Source organism: Lissotriton vulgaris, chromosome 2_1, assembly GCF_964263255.1.
Source record: "Lissotriton vulgaris chromosome 2_1, aLisVul1.2, whole genome shotgun sequence".
NCBI lineage: Eukaryota > Metazoa > Chordata > Amphibia > Caudata > Salamandridae > Lissotriton > Lissotriton vulgaris.
In genome coordinates, this window is record NC_141687.1 from 907,189,636 (window position 1) to 907,216,600 (window position 26,965).

Genomic DNA, 26,965 nt, shown 5'->3' on the forward strand with positions numbered 1-26,965 from the left:
GCATGTCTGTGTGTCACATCGCACAGGTGTGCATGCACAGATGTGCATGCACACCTGAATTCGGTATTTTACCACCCAATAGGATTGGGTGGTAAAATACCGATTTTTAAGGGCCTGTGGCACTCTTAGTAGTGCCACCTACATGTGGTTTTTCCGAATCGGTAAATATACCGATTCGGTATTTTACCGATTCTGTAAATTTACTGATTCGGTAACTTTACAGAATCGGTAAAATATAGGCCCCCTACATCTGGAAACCATAATACCGGTCGGTAACGGCCGAATTCGGCCGTTACCGACCGGTATTAGGGCTCCTACATCTGGCCCTTGGTTCCCTCCGACCAAAAAGGTCAAGGATTCTATTCCGGGTTCTTCCTGGTAAAGAAGACGCTGGAGAAATGGCACCCCATTTTAGATCTTAGGGAGCTCAACACCTATCTCATCTCCCTGTCTTTCCGGATGGTCTCTCTTCAAGACATCTTGCGGCTAATCAGTACGGGGGATTTCATGGCCTTGCTGGATCTCGAGGATGCGTACTTTCATGTACCGATTCACTCAGCACACAGAAGGTTTCTACGATTCACAGTAGCCAAGAGCCACTTTCAATTCAGGGTTTTACCCTTTGGTCTTCGCTCAGTGCCGAGGATCTTCACGAAGGTGCTGGCGCCAGTAGCAGCATTCCTGCGAAGGAACCATTTTCAAGTCTTCCCCTACCTGGACGACTGGTTGCTGATGGCCCCGTCCAGGGAAGCAGCGCGGGACGCTGTTCAGGCTTGTACAAACTTGTTTCAAAATCTGGGACTCACTTTAAACAAAGACAAATCATCCCTGGTTCCGTCCAGAAAGGCACGTTTCCTGGGAGCCATCCTGGACCCAAAACTCTCAAAGGCTTTCCCAACCCTGGAAAGGAGGGAAAAACTGCAGACCATGGCTCGGGACTTAATAAAAAGAAGGTGTCTTTCAGTACGCCGCTACAAATCTCTGCAGGGGTAATTTCATCATGCATACCAAAGTATATCCATGGGATACGATAGATGGAGTTCTGCACAGTACATAAACAACGTGAGAGTATCAACATTTTTGTTAGCGCTACTCGCCCCATCAAGGACAAGGGTAGATCTGTCCAGAATTCAATCCATTTGCAAATAGCCTCCACACACGTCCCCATATTACGCTCCAGGTAGGTCTCCCGTGTGTGTGAGAGCTGAATCCCAAGGTAGCGTATCGAGTCCCTAAGCCAGGTCATCCCCACCCTTGGTAGCTCAGTCTCCTCTTTGACCACCAGGCTCCCCATTGGAAAAACCTTGGACTTTCCAGGGTTAAGGGAAAGCCCTGAAAATTATCCTAATTTATTTAGCTCCCGGAGAAGCTCAGGTATTGCATATTTTTTGCACCTGAGAAATATCAAGGTATCATCGGCATACATTGACACCACGTGAAGCGTCGACCCGAACCGGATCCCCCGGTGCGCCATTCTGCCTCTAAGGGAGGTCACCAAGGGCTCCATTGCGAGACCAAAAAGGAGCGGCGTCAGAGGGTAACCTTGTCGAGTGCCTCTATGGAGCTACAAACTCTCTGACACCTGATTACGAGGGCAGATCCAGGCCATTGGCTTATTATACAGAAGTTTGAGCCATCTCAAGTAGCTGTCTCCCAGCCCCATCCGCCCAAGTACCGTACACATATAGTTCCATTCGACCGAGTCTAAGGCCTGTTCCTTTCTCATATGGCCGAAATTATTGCAAAACTTACTGTTCTTTGAGGTTTATCAATAAGTCAGAAGACAAACCTGAGCCCCGCAATCTGCTTCACTATTTAAATCAGACAGAAAATCTTATTTTAGTAACCTTAGGGAGTAGGAGCCTGGTAGAACTGGTTTAGAGGACTGCCAGAGCTAAGGCAGAGATAAACACCTTCTCTAAAAAATACGTTTTGTGACAAATTGTGCCAAAACTCCAAGTTTACCAAATAATTACAGTTTCAGTACAGAGTACAGTGCTGTAAAGATGTAATTTCTATTCGATAATATCTCCTGCAGAACACTCAATTAAACCTACATCCTAGATGCAAGACTGGTTCCAGACATTATTTAATACCACTCATCATCATGGGCATTACTGGTTTGTGCACGGTTTTGTCAGAGGCGCCTTGCAGCTGAGCCGCAAGTGATGTGCTGGGTACCTTTAAAAACACCACTACCACTGGCGACATGAATCCCTATTTGTTGCGCCTCCAAAGGACACAGATCCAGAGCTCGTAGGAGTTTTTTTTGTCAGCTTTGATCAATGATTTGACAGTTTTTAAAATAAAAATTTTCGTTTTTTTTTTCTTTTTGGACATTATGTCCCTTCCCAAGTTGTCGGTTTTAGGCCATACAAGACTTGTAGGATACACATATTTGTGTCTGATCTCCATCCATCATGGCTATGGTGGCTTAGCGAGAAGCTTGATCCAGAGATTTGTGGCCTTTGTCAAAAAATGCACTTCAAGGTATTGAGGAAGAGGCAACTTAAGCTAGTCTTGGCTTTTTGAAAACAATTCCTGCGCGAGATTAATTTAAGGTCAAAGAATAGGTCTCGCACTAGGTCCAGGTCTGGGACTCCTTCCATGAAGGGTATGACACCAGCTTTGTCACTATCTGGAGTCAGTGTGACTTTGTTGGCCATGATCATGTTGCTCTCTGCTCCAGCAACTAATACATCAATTATGATGCGTCTCAGATCTGTCGAAGAGCATTTTCAAAAGATAATTGTTCCTGTTGTTTGCAGTCATTGGTGTCTGATACGTTGCCACTGTCCTTGTTGTCACCTGGCGTTGTTGGTGCTTCAGATTTAGAAGAGCAACATGCGTGGGACCCCGGACAACACAATCATATATGTATATATGTGCCCCAAACATATATGTATGTGTATATATATATATATATATATATATATATATATATATATATATATATATATATATATATATATATATATATATGCAAATGCAGCCTTCCACACACTAGAGCTGATCAATGCTGTAATGACTCCCCATTATATCATAAAAGAATACATTAGAAACAGGGAAAAACAACAGCAGAACATGTTTTTTAAAACAGTTTTATTGCGTAGCAATCAGCACAAACTCTCAGCTAGGACCGAAAGCAAAGACCGCTCCCAGGCTGCATTGCAGAAAACATATGTATAACACAAAAACTCAGGGGGTCTACCAGCCCAATTATGTAGCAGCACTGTCAATCCGAATTACCAGAATATCGGAGTGTTTAAATCACATGGAGACAGCATATTTCAACAGAAGGTGAACATTATGTGTATAGGAAAAACCAACCCAGTACAGATCATTCACAAATGGTCAACAAATCCAAAACATATAGCAATGGGTTACCATCAAATTGACTTAATGATCAGTCCTATCATCTGGCCAAACCCAGGTGCAAGTTAGGCTAGTCCCCTGATCATTGGGACATCAAACGCCACACCATTTGTTGCTGGTAAAGGATTTGGCCCACCAACACAAACGAACCGTCAATGATGGCTGATCTTTGATGGTAAAGTGAATAACAGTGCAACAAAAATAGTGACTTTAAAATAGGATGGTGTGTCCTCCTACTAATAACTTTATTCTGCGGCCGAACAACACCTCCTAATTAAAAACCTAGAACAGTGCTAGAGAGACAGTCAACAAATATCTGTCTTATAACGGGCCAACATATATCCCTTGGACCCTCCCGTAATGGTTTTGTTGTTGATTATTGCACAAAACATAGCCTAAAAAGGCTGAAAAGCGAACTCATAGCAAAATAGCGATAAACTGGCACTGTGCCTTTAAGGCAGTCATGACCCCCTGCTTCCCATCATGCTTCAGGGGTGACATTTAGGTCAGTCGTTCTTTCCGGCTCCTTCAGGAAGGATGCTGGTTACACTGCTCCACTTCTCTCTGATTTTAGTCAGAAATAATCTTCCCTTTTTCAGAAAATGTTGACTTACTTCGACGTCTTTCAACTATTGAAGTAAGGTTCTGTCTCTTTTTGACAGTTTTGGGCATTTTTTCCTCTCAAAATGCCATCTCTTTTTGACCCCTGCCCTTCTTGTGGAAAAAGGAAGGCCTGGTCAGACTCTCATGAGGTCTGCATTCTTTGTTTACCTAAGGACCATGTCCCCAAGACTTGTCCTCATTGACAGTCCCTGTCCAAAAGGACTTTAAAAGACAGACAAAGGATCCGTCTTTATGGGCTGGCAGAAAAAGCATCTTCCAGAGGCAGGTCTCCAGTGAGGAAGGGCTCCAAGAGGGCGAGATCTCCATCCAGAAGTAAGGTCCTTCGCTCTTCTGCTTCAGCATCGGGCTCCGCGCTGAAAAATCTACCACCGGTGGGTCATTTGTCCAAGAAAAGACGATCGACGGCTGGCTCGCTGTCGAGAAGACATCGTCATTCAGGTACGTCGTCGACGTCGAAGAATCATGATCCTCCGCCGTCGTCAACCCGGCGACGATTGGCGTCGAGGAGCAGAAGCCCTCTGCCATCGTCAACTCAGCGACGATCAGCGTCTAGGAATAGCAGCCCTCCGCCGTCGTCAACCTGGCGACGATCGGCGTCGAGGAGCAGAAGTCCCCCGCCACGATCAGCTAGGCGTTCGGCATCAAGGGCAGGTACCCCTCCGTCATCATCAGTCCATCGGTGATCGACGTCGAGGGTCAGGAGTCCTCCACCGTCGTCAACCTGGCGACGATCGGCGTCAAGGATCGGAACCCCTCCGCCGTCGTCTCGACGACCATCGGTGCCGAGGATTAGCAGCCCTCCACTGTTGTTTCAGCAACGATCAGCGTCGAGGAAGAGGAGCTCTCTGCGGTCGTCAACGCACCGACGATTGGCGTCGAGGAGCAGAGGCCCTTCGTCTTCATCAGCACGACGACGTTCAGCATCGAGGAGCAAAACCCCTCCGCCGTCGTCGGTTCATCGACGTTCGACGTCAAGACAAAGGGATGTTCCGACGTCTTCTGCAAGACACTTGACGTCGAGGAACAGAGAGTCGAGGTCGAGACAGGTTCCAACACCATGCCGGACATTGACGTCGAGAAGGAGGTCCAGGTCGGCGTCGAGAAGCGCACGCCCCACGTCAAGACCCACTTCAGTGAGGTCTGGAGAAATATCGGTGGTTCTCGTGACAGAATCAGCGTCACGACACTCTTCCTCTCACTCGTCAAGACATCCTACAACGAGGCATTCACCATCTGCCTCACCAGAAAGGCGTTCAGGCAGGCCAAGTCATAGGTCTACTTCGCAGCACAGGGAGGCTTGCCCTGCTGTGCGCTTGTCACCAAGATGGCTCATCACTGGAGTAAAGATACAGGAGCATCACAGCGGATGCAAGAATACTCCACTCCTCTTCATAGATCACCTCTGCCAAGATTGGTGTAGGAAGTGGATGGATCCCCCTCGCCCAGGCATGAAGAGCAGACGGGCAGATCACGGGAGTGAAGGCATAGTTCCCATTGAAAAAGATGAAGGTCACCAACGTGGTCTTCCTCTTCCACTCATTCCTCGAAGAGGGGCTATTCTCTCTATCGGACAGCCCTTTGTCAAGAGTGTCACTGATAGATGACATCAACACATATCATGATGTGCTTCAGAGAGGGGCTCAGAAACTGAACATTGAGATGTCTACTCCACAGGTGGCAACAACAGTTATTTTTGAGACTCTGCATCAGAGAGCAGCTTCTCGTCCGTTGCTTCCTCTGGTTCCCGGTCTTCTGGAGCCGGTGATGGACATTTTCCTCACTCCAGCTGCGATTAGGGCTGCACCGGCTAGGATTCAAAAGAAATACAAACAGGCCGCAACAGACCCTGTGTTCTTGAAGACAGATCCGCCTGTGTACTCTGTTATAATTGCGATTGCGAGGAAAACTCATGCAGTAACTTTGTCTTCCTCAGTCCCGCCTGATAAAGAAAGTAGGTCCCAGGACTCTTGGGGACGTAAGGTTTGTGGGTCTGCAGCATCATCGCTCAAAGTCTCCAGTGCAGCAGCCTTCTTAGGTTGCTATGACAGGGCCTTATGGGACTCCTTGAACCGCTTCAAAGAAAAGTTGCCAAAGGCAGATTAAAAGTATTTGGAGGAGGTCATCAAGGAAGGGTCATTTGTTGCAAACCAAGTTATTAGCACAGCAGTGGATGGTGCTACACTGTCGGCGCACTCATATGCACAGGGGGTTTGCGCCAGGAGATCCTCCTGGTTGAGACTAACAGCTCTCAAGCCAGATGCTCAGCAAAGGATCCTAAATTTCCCTTTTTCCGGCTCCTCCCTGTTTGGCGCCCATACAGATGGGGAAATCAGTAGGCTGAAGGCAGAGCTCGATAGCCTCAAAGCAGTTGGATTGGAGAAGAAAAAAGAGTTTAAACTACGGTACAGACCCAACCAACGTAAGGGCTACCAACAGGGTTCAAACCCCTAAAAGGTCCCAGAGCAAAATCCAAGGCAAATCGCAGTATCAAGGCCGTAAATCCAACAGAGTTAGAAGAGGTCACCAGCAGTAGTCCTCTAAAATGGCCAGATCGGCAGGGAAGCAATGAGCAGAAGCTTCCTCTGGCGCTGTTGCCCACTCCAGTGGTAGGAAGTGCTTCACATCATCTGGAAGAGTGGTGCAGCATAACAAAAGATCGTTGGGTGCTCAGTATGCTGCGCAATAGATACGCACTACGTTTTCATGTGCCTCCAAAGGACATTCCTCCAAAAAGATCTCGTCCTCACCAGTTAAAGTTGCTTTGGCAGGAAGTGATAACCCTTCTGCAAAAAAAGGCCATAGAAGAGGTTCCTTCCGCGCAGCGAGGGAAGGGAGTTTACTCCAGGTACTTTCTTGTGCCCAAAAGAGATCAGGAGCACACGTTCAGACCTATCCTGGACCTTTGCTTGCTGAACAAAGTCATTGTGAAGGAGAAGTTTTGCATATTGGCCCTTCATCAAATATGTCCACATCTACAAGCAGGAGATTGGATGTGTTTGGTGGACCTCCAAGATGCGTACTTCCATATACCTATCATTCCATGTCATCACAAATACCTTTGATTCGTGGTTGGCAACAAGCATTATCAGTTCAAGGTCTTACCCTTCGGGCTGAAATCTGCCCCACGAGTCTTTAACAAGTGCATGGCAGTGGTGGTGGCGGCCCTACACAGAAAAGGTCTGTTTGTCTACCCTTACTTAGACGAGTGGCTCCTCAAAGGGCCATCTCCTCACAAAGTAAGGAATGATTTTCAAGTCTGTCTGAATCTGCTCCACAGACTGGGGCTTCATGTGAACATGGAGAAGTCAGTCCAATAGCCCACCCAGACAATCCATTATTTGGGATCGACTCTGTATACAAACAAAGGAAGAGCGTTTCCTTCAGAGAGACTTTTTTCAATGCTGAAGAAGTGCAAGGCTCTGCATCAGACAGATCGCCTAGCAGTCCGGCAGGTGGCATCTCTGCTGGGGTCAATAGCCTCTTGCATATTTCTTATTCCCAATGCCAGGCTGAGAATGAGAGCGTTGCAACAAGATCTAGAGGACAAGTGGGACCAAGCAACGGGTCACTGGGAGGACCGGATTGAGCTCTCTCAAGCAGCAAAATAGTACATCAGGTGGTGGACTTGGCCGCAGAACCTATTGGTGGGAGTCCCTTTCCATCAACCAGTTCCAGTGCAATCGTTGATAACGGATGCATCTCTGCAAGGATGGGGGGCACACATGGGGTGCCTTCAAAGGCAGGGCAGGTGGTCCACAAAAGAGCAGTCCTTCCATATAAACATGTTGGGGCTACAAGCAGTCCATCTTGCTCTGAAAGCTTTTTGGCCATCGATCACGTCCAACTCGATCCTGATCCAAACAGACAGTACGACCACCATGTATTATCTAACCAAACAGGGTGGTACGCGCTCTTGTCCTCTCTCCCTGGAGGCTCAAGCGATCTGGCACTGGCTTCTGGCTCGGAACCTCTCCATAGTGGCAGTGCTCCTTCCAGGGGAGCAGAACGTGCGAGCAGACGCGCTCAGTCGGCACTTCGATGATCAGTCAGACTGGGTGCTGCATGACGAGATGGTGGCATATATTTTCCAGCAGTGGGGTCGTCCGTCAAAAGATTTGTTTGCAGATGACAAAAACAAAAAATGCCACGCCTTCGCATCCAGATTCCACCATCCAGGGACAAGGGGAATGCGCTTTTGACGGATTGGTCAGAGACATTTGCATACGCCTTTCCTCCCCTGCCTTTGATCCAAGCTCATCAGATCCAACATGAAGATGATTCTGATAGCTCCAGACTGGCCACGTCAGTGGTGGCACCCGGACCTTCTGCAGTTGTCGGTACTCCCCCACAGGAGACTACCTTACAGAGCGGACCTGCTGACCAAGATGGATGGGAGGATTCTCCATCCCAGCCTTCCTTCTCTAAACTTGGCAGCATGGCTCCTGAGGTCCTACAATACGGATACTTGAATCTGCCGCAGGACTGCATGCACAGCCTGAAAGAGGCTAAGAGGCCTTCCACAAGAGCGTTGTACGCTTTTAAGTGGAAGAGGTTCTACCTATGGTGTATTGATAATCATTTTGCTCCTACAAAGGTGCAGGAGGAGGTCTTTATTTGGCCAAAGCAGGGTTGAAATATGCCTCGATCAGGGTTCATTTGTCAGCCATTATGGCATACAGAAAATCACCCAACCAACCTTCTTTTTTTCAATTGCAAGTGGTTAAGGATTTGCTACAGGGGTTGAAGAAAGTGTATCCCACAGTTTGAACTCCTTCTACCCCTTCTGAATTGAATCTGGTGTTGTCTAGATTGATGGGTCCTCCTTTTGAGCCCATTCATAAAGCCACCTTACAGCACCTGACGTGGAAGACCGCCTATTTCAACAGAAGGTGAACATTATGTGTATAGGAAAAACCAACCCAGTACAGATCATTCACAAATGGTCAACAAATCCAAAACATATAGCAATGGGTTACCATCAAATTGACTTAATGATCAGTCCTATCATCTGGCCAAACCCAGGTGCAAGTTAGGCTAGTCCCCTGATCATTGGGACATCAAACGCCACACCATTTGTTGCTGGTAAAGGATTTGGCCCACCAACACAAACGAACCGTCAATGATGGCTGATCTTTGATGGTAAAGTGAATAACAGTGCAACAAAAATAGTGACTTTAAAATAGGATGGTGTGTCCTCCTACTAATAACTTTATTCTGCGGCCGAACAACACCTCCTAATTAAAAACCTAGAACAGTGCTAGAGAGACAGTCAACAAATATCTGTCTTATAACGGGCCAACATATATCCCTTGGACCCTCCCGTAATGGTTTTGTTGTTGATTATTGCACAAAACATAGCCTAAAAAGGCTGAAAAGCGAACTCATAGCAAAATAGCGATAAACTGGCACTGTGCCTTTAAGGCAGTCATGACCCCCTGCTTCCCATCATGCTTCAGGGGTGACATTTAGGTCAGTCGTTCTTTCCGGCTCCTTCAGGAAGGATGCTGGTTACACTGCTCCACTTCTCTCTGATTTTAGTCAGAAATAATCTTCCCTTTTTCAGAAAATGTTGACTTACTTCGACGTCTTTCAACTATTGAAGTAAGGTTCTGTCTCTTTTTGACAGTTTTGGGCATTTTTTCCTCTCAAAATGCCATCTCTTTTTGACCCCTGCCCTTCTTGTGGAAAAAGGAAGGCCTGGTCAGACTCTCATGAGGTCTGCATTCTTTGTTTACCTAAGGACCATGTCCCCAAGACTTGTCCTCATTGACAGTCCCTGTCCAAAAGGACTTTAAAAGACAGACAAAGGATCCGTCTTTATGGGCTGGCAGAAAAAGCATCTTCCAGAGGCAGGTCTCCAGTGAGGAAGGGCTCCAAGAGGGCGAGATCTCCATCCAGAAGTAAGGTCCTTCGCTCTTCTGCTTCAGCATCGGGCTCCGCGCTGAAAAATCTACCACCGGTGGGTCATTTGTCCAAGAAAAGACGATCGACGGCTGGCTCGCTGTCGAGAAGACATCGTCATTCAGGTACGTCGTCGACGTCGAAGAATCATGATCCTCCGCCGTCGTCAACCCGGCGACGATTGGCGTCGAGGAGCAGAAGCCCTCTGCCATCGTCAACTCAGCGACGATCAGCGTCTAGGAATAGCAGCCCTCCGCCGTCGTCAACCTGGCGACGATCGGCGTCGAGGAGCAGAAGTCCCCCGCCACGATCAGCTAGGCGTTCGGCATCAAGGGCAGGTACCCCTCCGTCATCATCAGTCCATCGGTGATCGACGTCGAGGGTCAGGAGTCCTCCACCGTCGTCAACCTGGCGACGATCGGCGTCAAGGATCGGAACCCCTCCGCCGTCGTCTCGACGACCATCGGTGCCGAGGATTAGCAGCCCTCCACTGTTGTTTCAGCAACGATCAGCGTCGAGGAAGAGGAGCTCTCTGCGGTCGTCAACGCACCGACGATTGGCGTCGAGGAGCAGAGGCCCTTCGTCTTCATCAGCACGACGACGTTCAGCATCGAGGAGCAAAACCCCTCCGCCGTCGTCGGTTCATCGACGTTCGACGTCAAGACAAAGGGATGTTCCGACGTCTTCTGCAAGACACTTGACGTCGAGGAACAGAGAGTCGAGGTCGAGACAGGTTCCAACACCATGCCGGACATTGACGTCGAGAAGGAGGTCCAGGTCGGCGTCGAGAAGCGCACGCCCCACGTCAAGACCCACTTCAGTGAGGTCTGGAGAAATATCGGTGGTTCTCGTGACAGAATCAGCGTCACGACACTCTTCCTCTCACTCGTCAAGACATCCTTCAACGAGGCATTCACCATCTGCCTCACCAGAAAGGCGTTCAGGCAGGCCAAGTCATAGGTCTACTTCGCAGCACAGGGAGGCTTGCCCTGCTGTGCGCTTGTCACCAAGATGGCTCATCACTGGAGTAAAGATACAGGAGCATCACAGCGGATGCAAGAATACTCCACTCCTCTTCATAGATCACCTCTGCCAAGATTGGTGTAGGAAGTGGATGGATCCCCCTCGCCCAGGCATGAAGAGCAGACGGGCAGATCACGGGAGTGAAGGCATAGTTCCCATTGAAAAAGATGAAGGTCACCAACGTGGTCTTCCTCTTCCACTCATTCCTCGAAGAGGGGCTATTCTCTCTATCGGACAGCCCTTTGTCAAGAGTGTCACTGATAGATGACATCAACACATATCATGATGTGCTTCAGAGAGGGGCTCAGAAACTGAACATTGAGATGTCTACTCCACAGGTGGCAACAACAGTTATTTTTGAGACTCTGCATCAGAGAGCAGCTTCTCGTCCGTTGCTTCCTCTGGTTCCCGGTCTTCTGGAGCCGGTGATGGACATTTTCCTCACTCCAGCTGCGATTAGGGCTGCACCGGCTAGGATTCAAAAGAAATACAAACAGGCCGCAACAGACCCTGTGTTCTTGAAGACAGATCCGCCTGTGTACTCTGTTATAATTGCGATTGCGAGGAAAACTCATGCAGTAACTTTGTCTTCCTCAGTCCCGCCTGATAAAGAAAGTAGGTCCCAGGACTCTTGGGGACGTAAGGTTTGTGGGTCTGCAGCATCATCGCTCAAAGTCTCCAGTGCAGCAGCCTTCTTAGGTTGCTATGACAGGGCCTTATGGGACTCCTTGAACCGCTTCAAAGAAAAGTTGCCAAAGGCAGATTAAAAGTATTTGGAGGAGGTCATCAAGGAAGGGTCATTTGTTGCAAACCAAGTTATTAGCACAGCAGTGGATGGTGCTACACTGTCGGCGCACTCATATGCACAGGGGGTTTGCGCCAGGAGATCCTCCTGGTTGAGACTAACAGCTCTCAAGCCAGATGCTCAGCAAAGGATCCTAAATTTCCCTTTTTCCGGCTCCTCCCTGTTTGGCGCCCATACAGATGGGGAAATCAGTAGGCTGAAGGCAGAGCTCGATAGCCTCAAAGCAGTTGGATTGGAGAAGAAAAAAGAGTTTAAACTACGGTACAGACCCAACCAACGTAAGGGCTACCAACAGGGTTCAAACCCCTAAAAGGTCCCAGAGCAAAATCCAAGGCAAATCGCAGTATCAAGGCCGTAAATCCAACAGAGTTAGAAGAGGTCACCAGCAGTAGTCCTCTAAAATGGCCAGATCGGCAGGGAAGCAATGAGCAGAAGCTTCCTCTGGCGCTGTTGCCCACTCCAGTGGTAGGAAGTGCTTCACATCATCTGGAAGAGTGGTGCAGCATAACAAAAGATCGTTGGGTGCTCAGTATGCTGCGCAATAGATACGCACTACGTTTTCATGTGCCTCCAAAGGACATTCCTCCAAAAAGATCTCGTCCTCACCAGTTAAAGTTGCTTTGGCAGGAAGTGATAACCCTTCTGCAAAAAAAGGCCATAGAAGAGGTTCCTTCCGCGCAGCGAGGGAAGGGAGTTTACTCCAGGTACTTTCTTGTGCCCAAAAGAGATCAGGAGCACACGTTCAGACCTATCCTGGACCTTTGCTTGCTGAACAAAGTCATTGTGAAGGAGAAGTTTTGCATATTGGCCCTTCATCAAATATGTCCACATCTACAAGCAGGAGATTGGATGTGTTTGGTGGACCTCCAAGATGCGTACTTCCATATACCTATCATTCCATGTCATCACAAATACCTTTGATTCGTGGTTGGCAACAAGCATTATCAGTTCAAGGTCTTACCCTTCGGGCTGAAATCTGCCCCACGAGTCTTTAACAAGTGCATGGCAGTGGTGGTGGCGGCCCTACACAGAAAAGGTCTGTTTGTCTACCCTTACTTAGACGAGTGGCTCCTCAAAGGGCCATCTCCTCACAAAGTAAGGAATGATTTTCAAGTCTGTCTGAATCTGCTCCACAGACTGGGGCTTCATGTGAACATGGAGAAGTCAGTCCAATAGCCCACCCAGACAATCCATTATTTGGGATCGACTCTGTATACAAACAAAGGAAGAGCGTTTCCTTCAGAGAGACTTTTTTCAATGCTGAAGAAGTGCAAGGCTCTGCATCAGACAGATCGCCTAGCAGTCCGGCAGGTGGCATCTCTGCTGGGGTCAATAGCCTCTTGCATATTTCTTATTCCCAATGCCAGGCTGAGAATGAGAGCGTTGCAACAAGATCTAGAGGACAAGTGGGACCAAGCAACGGGTCACTGGGAGGACCGGATTGAGCTCTCTCAAGCAGCAAAATAGTACATCAGGTGGTGGACTTGGCCGCAGAACCTATTGGTGGGAGTCCCTTTCCATCAACCAGTTCCAGTGCAATCGTTGATAACGGATGCATCTCTGCAAGGATGGGGGGCACACATGGGGTGCCTTCAAAGGCAGGGCAGGTGGTCCACAAAAGAGCAGTCCTTCCATATAAACATGTTGGGGCTACAAGCAGTCCATCTTGCTCTGAAAGCTTTTTGGCCATCGATCACGTCCAACTCGATCCTGATCCAAACAGACAGTACGACCACCATGTATTATCTAACCAAACAGGGTGGTACGCGCTCTTGTCCTCTCTCCCTGGAGGCTCAAGCGATCTGGCACTGGCTTCTGGCTCGGAACCTCTCCATAGTGGCAGTGCTCCTTCCAGGGGAGCAGAACGTGCGAGCAGACGCGCTCAGTCGGCACTTCGATGATCAGTCAGACTGGGTGCTGCATGACGAGATGGTGGCATATATTTTCCAGCAGTGGGGTCGTCCGTCAAAAGATTTGTTTGCAGATGACAAAAACAAAAAATGCCACGCCTTCGCATCCAGATTCCACCATCCAGGGACAAGGGGAATGCGCTTTTGACGGATTGGTCAGAGACATTTGCATACGCCTTTCCTCCCCTGCCTTTGATCCAAGCTCATCAGATCCAACATGAAGATGATTCTGATAGCTCCAGACTGGCCACGTCAGTGGTGGCACCCGGACCTTCTGCAGTTGTCGGTACTCCCCCACAGGAGACTACCTTACAGAGCGGACCTGCTGACCAAGATGGATGGGAGGATTCTCCATCCCAGCCTTCCTTCTCTAAACTTGGCAGCATGGCTCCTGAGGTCCTACAATACGGATACTTGAATCTGCCGCAGGACTGCATGCACAGCCTGAAAGAGGCTAAGAGGCCTTCCACAAGAGCGTTGTACGCTTTTAAGTGGAAGAGGTTCTACCTATGGTGTATTGATAATCATTTTGCTCCTACAAAGGTGCAGGAGGAGGTCTTTCTTCCTTGCCTCCTTTATTTGGCCAAAGCAGGGTTGAAATATGCCTCGATCAGGGTTCATTTGTCAGCCATTATGGCATACAGAAAATCACCCAACCAACCTTCTTTTTTTCAATTGCAAGTGGTTAAGGATTTGCTACAGGGGTTGAAGAAAGTGTATCCCACAGTTTGAACTCCTTCTACCCCTTCTGAATTGAATCTGGTGTTGTCTAGATTGATGGGTCCTCCTTTTGAGCCCATTCATAAAGCCACCTTACAGCACCTGACGTGGAAGACCGCCTTTCTGGTGGCAATAACATCAGCGCGCAGAGTAAGTGACATCCAAGCGCTGTGTGCAAAAGAGCCGTATACTGTATTTTACCACAACAGGGTAGTGTTAAGGGCTCACCCTGCTTTTTTGCCAAAGGTTGTATCTGATTTCCATATTAATCAGTCAATCTCCCTACCATCCTTTTTTCCCAATCCTGCAACGCCTGCAGAGAGGTCTCTCCACTCCTTAGACCTTAAAAGAGTGCTCAAATTCTATATGGAGGGTACAAAGGGTATAAGGAAATCGGATCAATTGTTTTTGAATTATGGTGCCATGAGAACAGGTTTCTCAGCCTCCTAAAGATCCATTTCAAGATGGATAGTGTCCTGTATAAAATACAAAGTATATTCCACTAGGGGAAAGGCAGCCACAGTAGCTTTCTTGCATGATGTTCCAATGTCAGAAATTTGCAAGGCTGCAACCTGGAGATCGGTTCACACTTTCACAAGGCATTATTGTCTAGAATCCGATTGCAGGGCGGATACTCAAGTGGTCCAGGCCTCCTTGAGGAATCTGTTCGGATAGTAATATATCTATCCAGGCTTAGTTATCTGAGCTGGGTGGTTATTTTACCGTTCTGTTTCCTTTTCTCACAGGGGGCTGAGGTGAGGCTCGCTATTCTATTCTAGTGCTTATGACTATAGATGAGGATCCCCTGGAAGAGAAGGGGATAATCCTCTAATCCTAGTTCTCTTCCAGGGGTATCCTCATCAAAGTCATAAGCAACCCTCCCGCCTCCCCGGGCAAAGGATCATTGTATTTTTAAAAGGTAATGTCAACTCTTTGTGTTATGGCTTTTGAGTCACCGCAAAAAACAACTGACCTACCTGTCACCCCTGAGGCATGATGGGAAGCTGGGGGTCATGACTGCCTTAAAGGCATTGTGCCAGTTTATCTCTATGTTGCTATGAGTTAGCTTTTCAGCCTTTTTAGGCTATGTTTTCTACAATGCAGCCTGGGAGCTGTCTATGCTTTCAGTCCTATCTGAGAGTTTGTGCTGATTGCTAAGCATTAAACCGTTTTAAAACATGTTCTGCTGTTGTTTTTCACTGTTTCTAATGTATTCTTTTATGATATAATGGGGAGTCCCTAAAGCATTATTCAGCTCTAGTGTGTGGAAGGCTGCATTTGCTTTTGTATCATATTCACTGAAAAAACCATAGGTTTCACACCAGTTATAGTTAGGAATTAGCATTTAAAAAACCTATTAAATTCACAGAAAAAACCATAGGTTTCCCACCAGTTATAGTTAGCTTGAAATTTTACTGGCATAAAACCATTGAATTTCCCACGTTATAGTTAGTTGGACTCACTATAACTTGCGCTCCTGCAATGCACTGCTGATGACGTCACATATTACATCACTCATGACATGATCAGTGACATCACTCATGACGCCCCAGGGCGCGTACCGGTGAGCATCCCGTTAGCTCTTTTTCCGCGAACGAAAACATCATCGTGACGTATCGCGTAGCCGCGTCCGCGTGATACGCACGGCGTAAACGCACCCGGAAGCACTCGAGCGCATATGATCGCGCAACGTAAGCATCCGACGCGCTTACGCGACGCGCCCCTGCGTAAGCGCGTCGGGTCATGTGACCTAAAAATAACACTTTTATTGGTGCAGGACAGTTTTGGTTTCCAAATGATGAAAGCCCTGGCCATGTGACCTGAAATTAACACTTTTCATTGGTTCAGGACAGTTTTTTTTTCCTAATGATGAAAGCCTCCACCTTTTTTCCTCATTCTCACTTTGTACTTTGAGTGAAGACCTGTTGAAAGACCTCTCTGTACTTTTTTGGACTGAAAAATGGCTTCAGTAGCAGCAGCAGCAGGAGCATCTCAGCCACCACCACCACCACCACCAAGAGGACCACCACAACACCACACTGGTGGAGATGAAGAAGAGGAAGAGGAGGAGGAGGAGGAAGAAGAGGGGAGGAGGACATTCCTGCCAGAAGACAATACCCCATATAGGCCAAAGCCACACATTGTATGGGAGTTTTTTTCCATCCCAAGTGGCCAAAAAAAGGTGAATGCTCCAAAGGTGACTTGCCTAATCTGTAACATGGAACTTTCAAGGGAGAACCCTAACAAAAAATACTCATTTGGCAATAACACCATGATTCGCCACATGCAGCGCGAGCATCCCAACAACTATGCTGCGGCAGATGTGAGAGAACTGACTAGTAACCCTCCCCAATCTTCACCCAGCACCTCAAAAAGAAAGCAACCCACTCCATCGGGACTAGAGACAAGAGAGATGGTCCCAAACATTCAACCCCAGTTTGGGAAATACAAGATCACTTGTATTTTTTGTGGGAAAACCATCACCTATGGTGAGCAAAGCATAAAGCTCATCAACCGTGCTGGTGACAACCACAAATGCCCCAAAAATCCATAATTTTTTCTTTTTTTCTTTTTTTGCTCCAGTTGAGCCATTTTCAATTCCTTGTTTTTTGTTTCTCCCCATAAAAATAACAAAAAAAATATAAAATAGTTCGTAAAATCAAAAAAAAGTACAAAATGTTCAAAAAAACATTAAAAAAAATATAAAACTACAAAAAGAAGAAAAAAAACAGTTCTTTTCAGAACTACCTCCAATTTATAAAAAAAAGGCTAAATTTTTAAAAAAACTCTTTCATTCTTTTTTCCCCATGGTACGCTCCCCAGTGCGCGTACCAGGCGCTCCCCCCGCGCAAATCGAAAAAAAAATTCAAAATTTCCCCTTTCGGGGGCCTTTTATGGCCCCCACAACAAACCTAGGGGGTCTATCCTGCCCCCTTTTGGTCATTCCCCTCTTTGTTTTTGCCACCTCTTGTGTCTCGATCCTACCGAGACACAAGATGGCAGGCGCTCCGGACTGTTTGGAATGTTTACAGACACCCGAGAGCCAATCAGCTTTCCGCGCACGAACTCGCGTAGCGCGCTGGTTTGCGCCCCGGTGCGCGTACCGGGGCGCCCTTATAGATATATATATTTTTTTGAACCTAAATTACTCAAAATCCACTGGAGCACATATCTTGAGACATAGCAAAGGCACATCGGGCTACCAGTCCCTACAATTTTGCCAAGTTTCGTGGAAATCCATTCAGCCGTTCGGGCTAAAAGTGAGGTCGACCGCCCTACGGAAATTAACATGGGGAAAACACGTTTTGGGACCCCCCTTTTTTCTCGGCCCCCGCTTGACGAATCCCCCCAAAACTTTCAGGCAAGGACCGGAGGCGAGGCAAATTTGAGGAAATTTTCAGGCAGATTCCTCAACCGGCGCCAAAGTTATTCCCAATAGAATGTTGCGATTTCCCTATTGAAAATAATCCTAACTATAACTACCTACTGGCGACCACCAGTACGTAATATATATATATATATCTATATATATATATATATAGATATATATATATATATATATAAGATACATATATGTGGGGCACATATATGATTGTGTTTCTGGGGTCCCGCGCATGGGCGGGAATATTCTACTGCTTATGACTTTGATGAGGATACCTCTGGAAGAGAACTAGGATTACAGGTAAGTAACTAATCCATCAGTGTCAATTGGAGATGCTCTTTATCAGGTGTGAACATTAGGATTTAAACGTTCCTCCTCTTTCTTTTATTCAGGGGGTTACTTGCAAAATTCTCCTTAGACTGGGCTCGCCATCCTTGGTATTAGGATCTTCTATGGGCTCTGACCAATCATGGCTTTTCCAATGTGGGAGGATCTCAAAGGGGGAGGTTGGCTTCATCTCAGCCTCGAGATGCTTGGTCTTTGAGATTGAAATGTGGGAGGTTTTCTCTTTCTTGTTCTGATCTTCCACAGGAGGTGTAGGAGGAATTGTCAGTTCATAGAATATCATTAATAACTGAATACTTCAGAAGGTGGTCTGTTTGCCCCACTTGGTGTAAGGACTGCTTTTTAGATCCTTTATGGATGCAGGTAGCTAAATATTGTTACATTTGCTATTTCTTTGCTGAGAAAGGCCTAACTGTAAATATGATCAAAGGTAATTTGACCACCATATCAGCTTATTTGTTTTGACAGCATCAAATGTAACAAAGAAATTCAAATGGCTATACATAACAGAAGAACAGTGCAATATTTTCAGATCTTTTATATCACACTGAGCACAAATGGCAGTGGTTATAAACAGAACAATCAGCATCTCAGTAACGTTTGCAAAGTATTAAAGAATTTCGTATATATGCGTGCTCAATACAAAACACTGTGCCACTTATTCAGTGTTGCATCATATGAGGAAAACCGATATTCCCCTGTATACATAGATTCAAATTATACAATAAAAAGCACAGCAAAATTGTTTGAGACTGACTCTGACAGTCAATTTTAATTTCAAACAAGAAAATGACGAAAAGTAACTGTGTGCACAGACTAATATGGTCCAAATAAAAGACCATACAAGTGAAATAGTGCCATATAGGAAATGTTAATCAAGCTTATAGTATCGTTGAAATGCTGTAGTCACGTTGATACAGACAGCCGACGCGTGTTTCGTCGTGTAGACAACTTCTTCAAGGCTGTAAAGAAGATGCCAAGTACAACCCAAATGCTATAAAAATTGTATTTGGAAATTAAATATTTAACTAGTGTCAAGCACTGTATGCTAGAGTTGATTCATTAGAAGTTTGTGATGGAGACACAACAACCTCCACCAATGAGCGAAGAGAAAGAAATAAAAGAATTCCCATTGCCAAATACTATTCCATTTGTATTGTCTTGTATTTGGACCATATTAGTCTGTGCACACAGTTGCTTTTCTTCACTTGCTTGTTTGAAATAAAAATTGACTGACAACAGAGTTAGTCTTTAAACAATTTGGCTGTGCTCTATATTGTATAATTATTTACAGATCTTTGTCATTAATTCTTTTCGCCTAGCCAACACGTGTTTCGTCGATAGGGGAATACCCTGCGACTTCATCAGGGCTGTACAGCTCGTCAATCTCTCGATTTCTCTCACCTCTCTGCTGGTTCTACTTCCGACCCAACTGGTCAAAATTGGGTAGTCCACTTAAAAAAACTTCTGGTTATGATCGACGATATGATCAAGGGAACACTATACGCAGGAGTGCACTCTCTCCAAGAACAGACGGTACATTTGGACATTCTGTAATTTTTATTATCTAATTGGGACCGAACTCGGTTGGATTACATGCCTGATACTAGGACTCCACTACCGTGGTGCCTTATACCCATTTTATTTGTTTTGCCCTAGCAGGATTGATTGTTTTATGGCTTCTCTTTTAGAGCCATTACATTCTTGCGATATAAAGTCTCTTTCTTGGAAAATGACCTTCCTGCTGGCGATCACTTTTGCTAGGATTTTAGTGATTTGTAGACTTTATCAGTTTCTTCTCCTTTTATGATACTCTAGAAAGGTATGGTACCAGAATAACAGGGACTAAATATTGTCTGACAAAAACGTTGGGGCCTACATATCATTTACAAAACGAATGCCCCGTTGGAGTTAATAATAGAAAATCTACATCTCAAGGAGCAATATTTTTGTAAATGATATTTAGGACACAAGATTTGTGTCACAGAAGAAAGGGTAGTGTTTCAGATAACACCTTCTTTCATGCCAAACTCTGTGTCTGAATTTCATATGTCTCAATCTGTTTTGCCTCCTCTTTTTCCCTGCTTCTCATCCTTCTATATTACAGCAAAGGTTACAGAGGCTAAACTTTAACAGGGTGTTGAGATCCAATATTCAACAAAGAGTTGTCTTCTATAAAGATAATGATGTCTTTGTCTCATTTCAAAGTCCGAAATTGTACTTTAGGGTTTGAATGCAGACACTTGCTCTTTGGATCTGTGGGCTGTGACGAAATGCTGTGAGTTGGTTGGAAAATCTTCCCCTGAGTCATCCTGTGCTCTTTTCATGAGAGATTGGTCTGGTGCAGTCTATTTCTAATGCTGCTACCTGGTCATCTCTCCACTCTTTCTTGAGACACTGTTGCCTGAATGTGAGAAGTTGTGCTCCGCCTATGTTTAGTAGAACACTTTTATATCTGTTTTAGGTTAGATTTGTTGGTTTTATTTCCGCCTCCTGAGTTGTGGGTGGTTGATAGGGAAGTATTGAAGTGAGTATTCTGCTCAAGTTAATACCCATTAGAAGAACAATTTACTTACCTTTGGTACATTTCTTTCTGATGGATATGCTTACTCCTGCAATTGGTCATGCCCTCCGAGCAAGAGATTACCGATACTGTATCATGTGTGTGCCTTTTACAACCTTATGTCTTTGAGGGTGTGACAGATAGATGGCTGTGATCTCACCGGAGCTTGTTATATGCTATATGTCACGCAGCAAGTCACTTTAAGTGAAGGTGAAGGACATCGCTGGTGATTTTGTGGAAAATCCAGTTAAGATGAGTACTATGATAAAATTTCTCGATCTATTCTGGCACCCGAGTAACATATTTAAATAAATAATCAATGCGAGTGACCATATTCATTAGAAAGAGTATTATTAAGGGTAAGTAACTTATTCTTTTAGGTCGTTTCTAAGCCACGTTAGGCTGCCTTTTAAGGAGGGGGTAGCTCTTTTGGGGTTCTCTTCCTGTAGAAATGTGCCTGTTAAGAAAGAATGCTGGTCTCACTTCTAAACATTAGACACCCAAGTCTTGCAGGCAGCAAGGACATGTGTGCATGTGACTTGTCTAATGTTAGATGCAGGCTTTAACATGTGAAACGGTTTTAGTCTGGCTTACAGAGGCTGCAGCTTGATCTGATGGTGATCAAGGATGATGAGGAGCACTGATTTTATGTTTTTAACTCTTTCGCTGCGGCGGCTATTCCGCCGCAGTGCTAAGGGGCGGGGGGGGGGCGCGGCGCTCCGACGCTGGTGAAGGAACCGCTCCGTCACGTCCCTTGGGTGAGCTGTGCTTGTGACGGAACGGTTCCGTCACGGCCCCGCCCGCTCAATAGAACGCGAAATCAGCGCGCGCAGGCGCGGTGAGCGGGCCGTAACGGAACTGTTCCGTCACCAGCACAGCCCACCCGAGGGGCGTGACGGAGCGGTTCCGTCACCAGCGTGGGAGGGGTTAAAATCTCTCAGTCCGATGGTCCAGGGCACACTGTGCCAGCTATGCAGTTCTGTGCCATCCAATGCAGATTTACCTAACTTCCAAATTTGCCAGTTGCAGGTAGCCAATTAGTTGACATGTGTTAAGGGGTAGGGAACATGCACTGGGAGGGGTTTAGCAGCCTCCCAGTGCTCAGGAGTCCAAATATGCTAGAAAATCACTCAACGAAAACAAGGACCACACAAAAAATGCACTTTCCTGACACTCCTAATTTGAATAATCCTATGATATTTGACGTATGCCTTTGATATGATTACTGTAGTTTAGCTGAATGCAAGCACCATCTCTTGCGTGAATAGAAAGTACATCAAACCAATACAATTTTAGAATTGGAGAGATGTATTGTTGTGATGTTGACTTCGCTGTTTAGTGTGTGATGGCTCCCCTCTGAGCCACATACCTTAAATTCAACAGTTAAAGCGCCACGTTTGTGTCTTGGGTGATACTTGCGTACTTTGTAAGTACAGCAAGACTGAAACCAGTTTGGTTTATGGGGAAATAACTCGCTATCACCCATGTTATGACATAGAGCTTAGCAAACGTCAAAGAAAACCTGGAAAAAACAAACTCATATGCGATACAAACATGGATAAACATTAAATTATGTTTTGTAGGGGCACATAGCTATTATGATTTTTCTGAACGAAGGTTTTCGGATGAAAAATTTGAGAAGGTAAATCTTATACCCAAAAACATGAGAGTATCACTGTATGATGGCATTATAAGAAGTGAATGTAATACATTAAAAAAATCAGTACATGATAATGTTTTTCTACTGTTGCATTTTCCAGCTTCCAAGAACTTGATCTTAGTAAAGAAGCATTTCTTTTCAATGACACGCCAAAGGAGGAAGAGTGGTTCAAAGCTGTGACTGAGAGCCTGCACCCTAGCGCCAGTTATGCCAAGGTAAGGAATGAGTCTGACAAAAAGGAGTTTGGCCCATGCGGACAGAAGTGGGGTAAGGGCCCAAATACTTTGTGAAAAAGAAAGGAACCCACACTTCAATACGTTTTGCACCGTTCGGTTTTGGATGAAAAGATAAACAAAGCTTAATATGTTTATCAAGGCGATTATTTGCACCGTTTTTATTCATCAATTTTGTTGAAAAAAGCTTTGCATGTACAGAGAAATCCCACTGTCATTTACGTAATAGCCAACAAAGTTGTGATAGCTAATCTTTAACAACACAAAACATAAATTTACAGACATAAACAATATGAAAGCATATAACTAGTGAGAAAAAAGTTATTTGTTTGCAACAAAGTGAAAATGTATCAAAAGGGGAGGGAAAGATGTCAAGGTATTTTTTCAATAACATCAATAAACGCAATTAAGCAAACATATTTCCATCAAAAAGCAATTATTGCCCAAGGAGCAGCCTTTGAATGAATCTGCATGAAAACAAAATAACCTCTCGGAAACAATGTTTTTAAGGCTATAGATTCCTAAGTATTTTGTTCGTATTTCCAAACTTAGGACGTAATCCTGTTCGCCTACGCGTTTCGAGTTTGCAGGGTTTCTTCACAAACTCTCTTCAGGGCCAAATGAATTCTTTCCCCTGTTCCTTAACCTATTAGTGAAAACACAAGCAATTGTGGACACTCATTATAAGTTGCTCGCCTGAGCCCACTCATACCTTCTCATATGTACAACTTTAAAAAGAAACGTACCTCAGGGGACTTGAGGTAAGTTCGGTTCATCCAGAGTGCTAAAACTGGATTTTTCGAGTCTGTGCGCTTTCTAAAAGACACAAGGTGTTGTGTCAGGGGCTGCTCTGTTTGAAACTATTATCCAGCTCATTGTAAAGGTAGAAATGGCCAATCGTTTCCTACCTGGATATGTGACTGGGAGGGAATCAAGTGGACGCTGCAATTTTGTTTTTGGAGGTGGGCATGTGGCCGTTTCCAAATCTTCTTTGTTCAGGGAGGGTCCTGGGGCGGGCCGGTTCCCTTTTACTATTCCGTGAATGTATCTGCAGAAAAAAGAGGAGCAACGAGCGCCAAATGTTTCGAAACGCACTCGTTCGCTAGTCTATGGGTTGCGCGGCTTGTGGGGAACCGGGCGCTTACATAGTCTGGGGGAAGCACGCGCGTAGGTGCTTTGCCAGTTTATTCATTTCAGGACAGCGTGGTGGCATTTGTAGGTTTTACACCGCGCGGGGCAATGGTTAGTTAGTTAATGGGTAAATCGCAGCCTGATTCCCCCGTTTTGCAGTCAAGTGACAGCACGTACCTGCTAGTGTGTCAACGTGTTCCACTTCCTCATTCCATCAGTTAGAGTGAATGGCATACAGTTCCAACCGTCTCTCTGAGAGGCTCACTGTTATATGGCCAATCACAGAAGGGCTATTTTGAAAGCCACCACTGATGCATTGTGGGACCTGAAGTCAAATTGGATATAAGTCTATTTCAAAGTCTGGAAATTTCACTTATTGAATTTAGGCCCGTGTTGATGGTATCAAAGCGGAGTATCAGGTACGCCTCTTTGCGCAAAAGTGCCTGCTCTACATTAGGCGATCTATGTTGTGGATCTAATCCAGACAGGACCGTCCATTTGAAATCTGTTTCTCTATGGCTGGCAGCTAGAAAATGCTCCACCATTGGGGCATTCTGCACTTTTTTCTTTAGTCTCGAGCGGTGTTGTGTTATCCTGACATTAACCTGTTGGCATGTTTTACCTATGTACAATTTATTGCACGCACACAAAATCCCGTAGATGACATTTTTACTCTTACAATTTGTATGCAAGCTGTGTCTCCATTTGATGCCATTGTGGCAAAATTCATCTCCTTCTACAACATTATTGCAGGCCACACAAGTACCACATTTATGGTGGCCTGTAATGGGTTTGAGGTTCCATTTGGATATGAGATCACTCTTTGGTTTTTGTATGTAGCTGTCAGCTCTAATGATCTGTTGGCCGACGCTCGGATTTTTCCTCATTGCAAAAATCGGCTTTTGTAAAGGGAATTCCATTCCCTCCAGCAAGTGCCAATTGCGCAAAATGATTTAGCGAAACTTATTAGTGTGAGCCCCATAGGTAGTCACACAGACCAGTTTTTCCAATTCCTTCTTGTTCTTTATTTTAAGCAAATCTTCTCTAGGAGTGAAGCGTGCTCTTTTTTTGGAGTGCTTCAGAAGGCAGTTGGGACTCTGTGGGGTCTTACACGTTGTTCTAAATAAAATTCCATCACCTCAAGGGCCTCATCTTGGGGAATTTGAGTATAAAGTGAGGTGACGTCCAACGTTACCATCAGTTGTGTTTCAGAGTCAAAAGTCATGTCCTGGAGTTTATTGATGAAGTCAATGGTATCTCTCAAATACGATTTGGACACCTGTCCTTTACTTTCTACCAAAGATTCATAAAAACAGCACAACAACCAATTGTCTCCGGTTGTGACTCAGCCCTAGAGCCTGCTTCAAAGTATATTGATTTCTTCTTGAAGCCTTTCTTGCCTGAAGTCAAATCGTATTTGAGAGATACCATTGACTTCATCAATAAACTCCAGGACATGACCCCACAGAGTCCCAACTGCCTTTATTCTAGCTCTGGCCCGCATTACACTGAAAAGCAACTATTTTAAATTTGAGAACGATTTTTTCGTCCAAGTCAAAGGCACAGCTATGGGATGTCCATACGCACCAGAAATGGCCGTGTTGTATATGTCCCAATACGAAGAAAAGTTAATTTACAAAGACAACCCCTACAGTACAAACATCAGACAGTGGTTGAGGTATATTGACGATGTCTGGCTCCTGTGGCAGGGGAGCCAGACGGAGCTCATAGCCTTCCATGAATGGCTAAACTCGAGACACCCTGACATCAAATTTTCTATCAACTTCAGTAATCAAAAAATGACGTTTCTTGATGTGGCAGTCTGCATTCAGGGAAATAAGTTCACCACCACTTTGTTTAAGAAGGCAACAGATAAAAATACTATCTTACACTATAAGAGTGCCCATCCACAGTGTTTAAAACAGAACCTCCCTTATGGCCAACTATTGAGAATCAGGCGCAATTGCTCTGAACTCGAAGAGTTCGATGCACACGCAGACACCTTCTGCCAAGAACTAAACAAAAGGGGCTATCCCCAGAAACTCCTGAAGCACTCCAAAAAAAGAGCACGCTTCACTCCTAGAGAAGATTTGCTTAAAATAAAGAACAAGAAGGAATTGGAGAAACTGGTCTGTGTGACTACCTATGGGGCTCACACTAATAAGTTTCGCCAAATCATTTTGCGCAATTGGCACTTGCTGGAGGGAATGGAATTCCCTTTACAAAAGCCGATTTTTGCAATGAGGAAAAATCCGAGCGTCGGCCAACAGATCATTAGAGCTGACAGCTACATACAAAAACCAAAGAGTGATCTCATATCCAAATGGAACCTCAAACCCATTACAGGCCACCATAAATGTGGTACTTGTGTGGCCTGCAATAATGTTGTAGAAGGAGATGAATTTTGCCACAATGGCATCAAATGGAGACACAGCTTGCATACAAACTGTAAGAGTAAAAATGTCATCTACGGGATTTTGTGTGCGTGCAATAAATTGTACATAGGTAAAACATGCCAACAGGTAAATGTCAGGATAACACAACACCGCTCGAGACTAAAGAAAAAAGTACAGAATGCCCCAATGGTGGAGCATTTTCTAGCTGCCAGCCATAGAGAAACAGATTTCAAATGGACGGTCCTGTCTGGATTAGATCCACAACATAGATCGCCTAATGTAGAGCAGGCACTTTTGCGCAAAGAGGCGTACCTGATACTCCGCTTTGATACCATCAACACGGGCCTAAATTCAATAAGTGAAATTTCCAGACTTTGAAATAGACTTATATCCAATTTGACTTCAGGTCCCACAATGCATCAGTGGTGGCTTTCAAAATAGCCCTTCTGTGATTGGCCATATAACAGTGAGCCTCTCAGAGAGACTGTTGGAACTGTATGCCATTCACTCTAACTGATGGAATGAGGAAGTGGAACACGTTGACACACCAGCAGGTACGTGCTGTCACTTGACTGCAAAACGGGGGAATCAGGCTGCGATTTACCCATTAACTAACTAACCATTGCCCCGCGCGGTGTAAAACCTACAAATGCCACCACGCTGTCCTGAAATGAATAAACTGGCAAAGCACCTACGCGCGCGCTTCCCCCAGACTATGTAAGCGCCCGGTTCCCCACAAGCCGCGCAACCCATAGACTAGCGAACGAGTGCGTTTCTAAACATTTGGCGCTCGTTGCTCCTCTTTTTTCTGCAGATACATTCACGGAATAGTAAAAGGGAACCGGCCCGCCCCAGGACCCTCCCTGAACAAAGAAGATTTGGAAACGGCCACATGCC

At 45.6% G+C, this 26,965-nt stretch overlaps 1 protein-coding gene across 3 annotated transcripts in view; it reads left to right on the plus strand.

Annotated features, from left to right (window-relative positions):
• INPP5B (inositol polyphosphate-5-phosphatase B) overlaps window positions 1–26,965 on the plus strand; it is a 783,203-nt gene that overhangs the window by 472,384 nt on the left and 283,854 nt on the right. For all 3 annotated transcript variants that reach the window (XM_086956440.1, XM_086956441.1, XM_086956442.1), the window contains one exon: window positions 22,409–22,523. In XM_086956440.1, coding sequence (XP_086812566.1) covers window positions 22,409–22,523 — 115 coding nt within the window. The remainder of the gene's footprint in view (window positions 1–22,408; window positions 22,524–26,965) is intronic.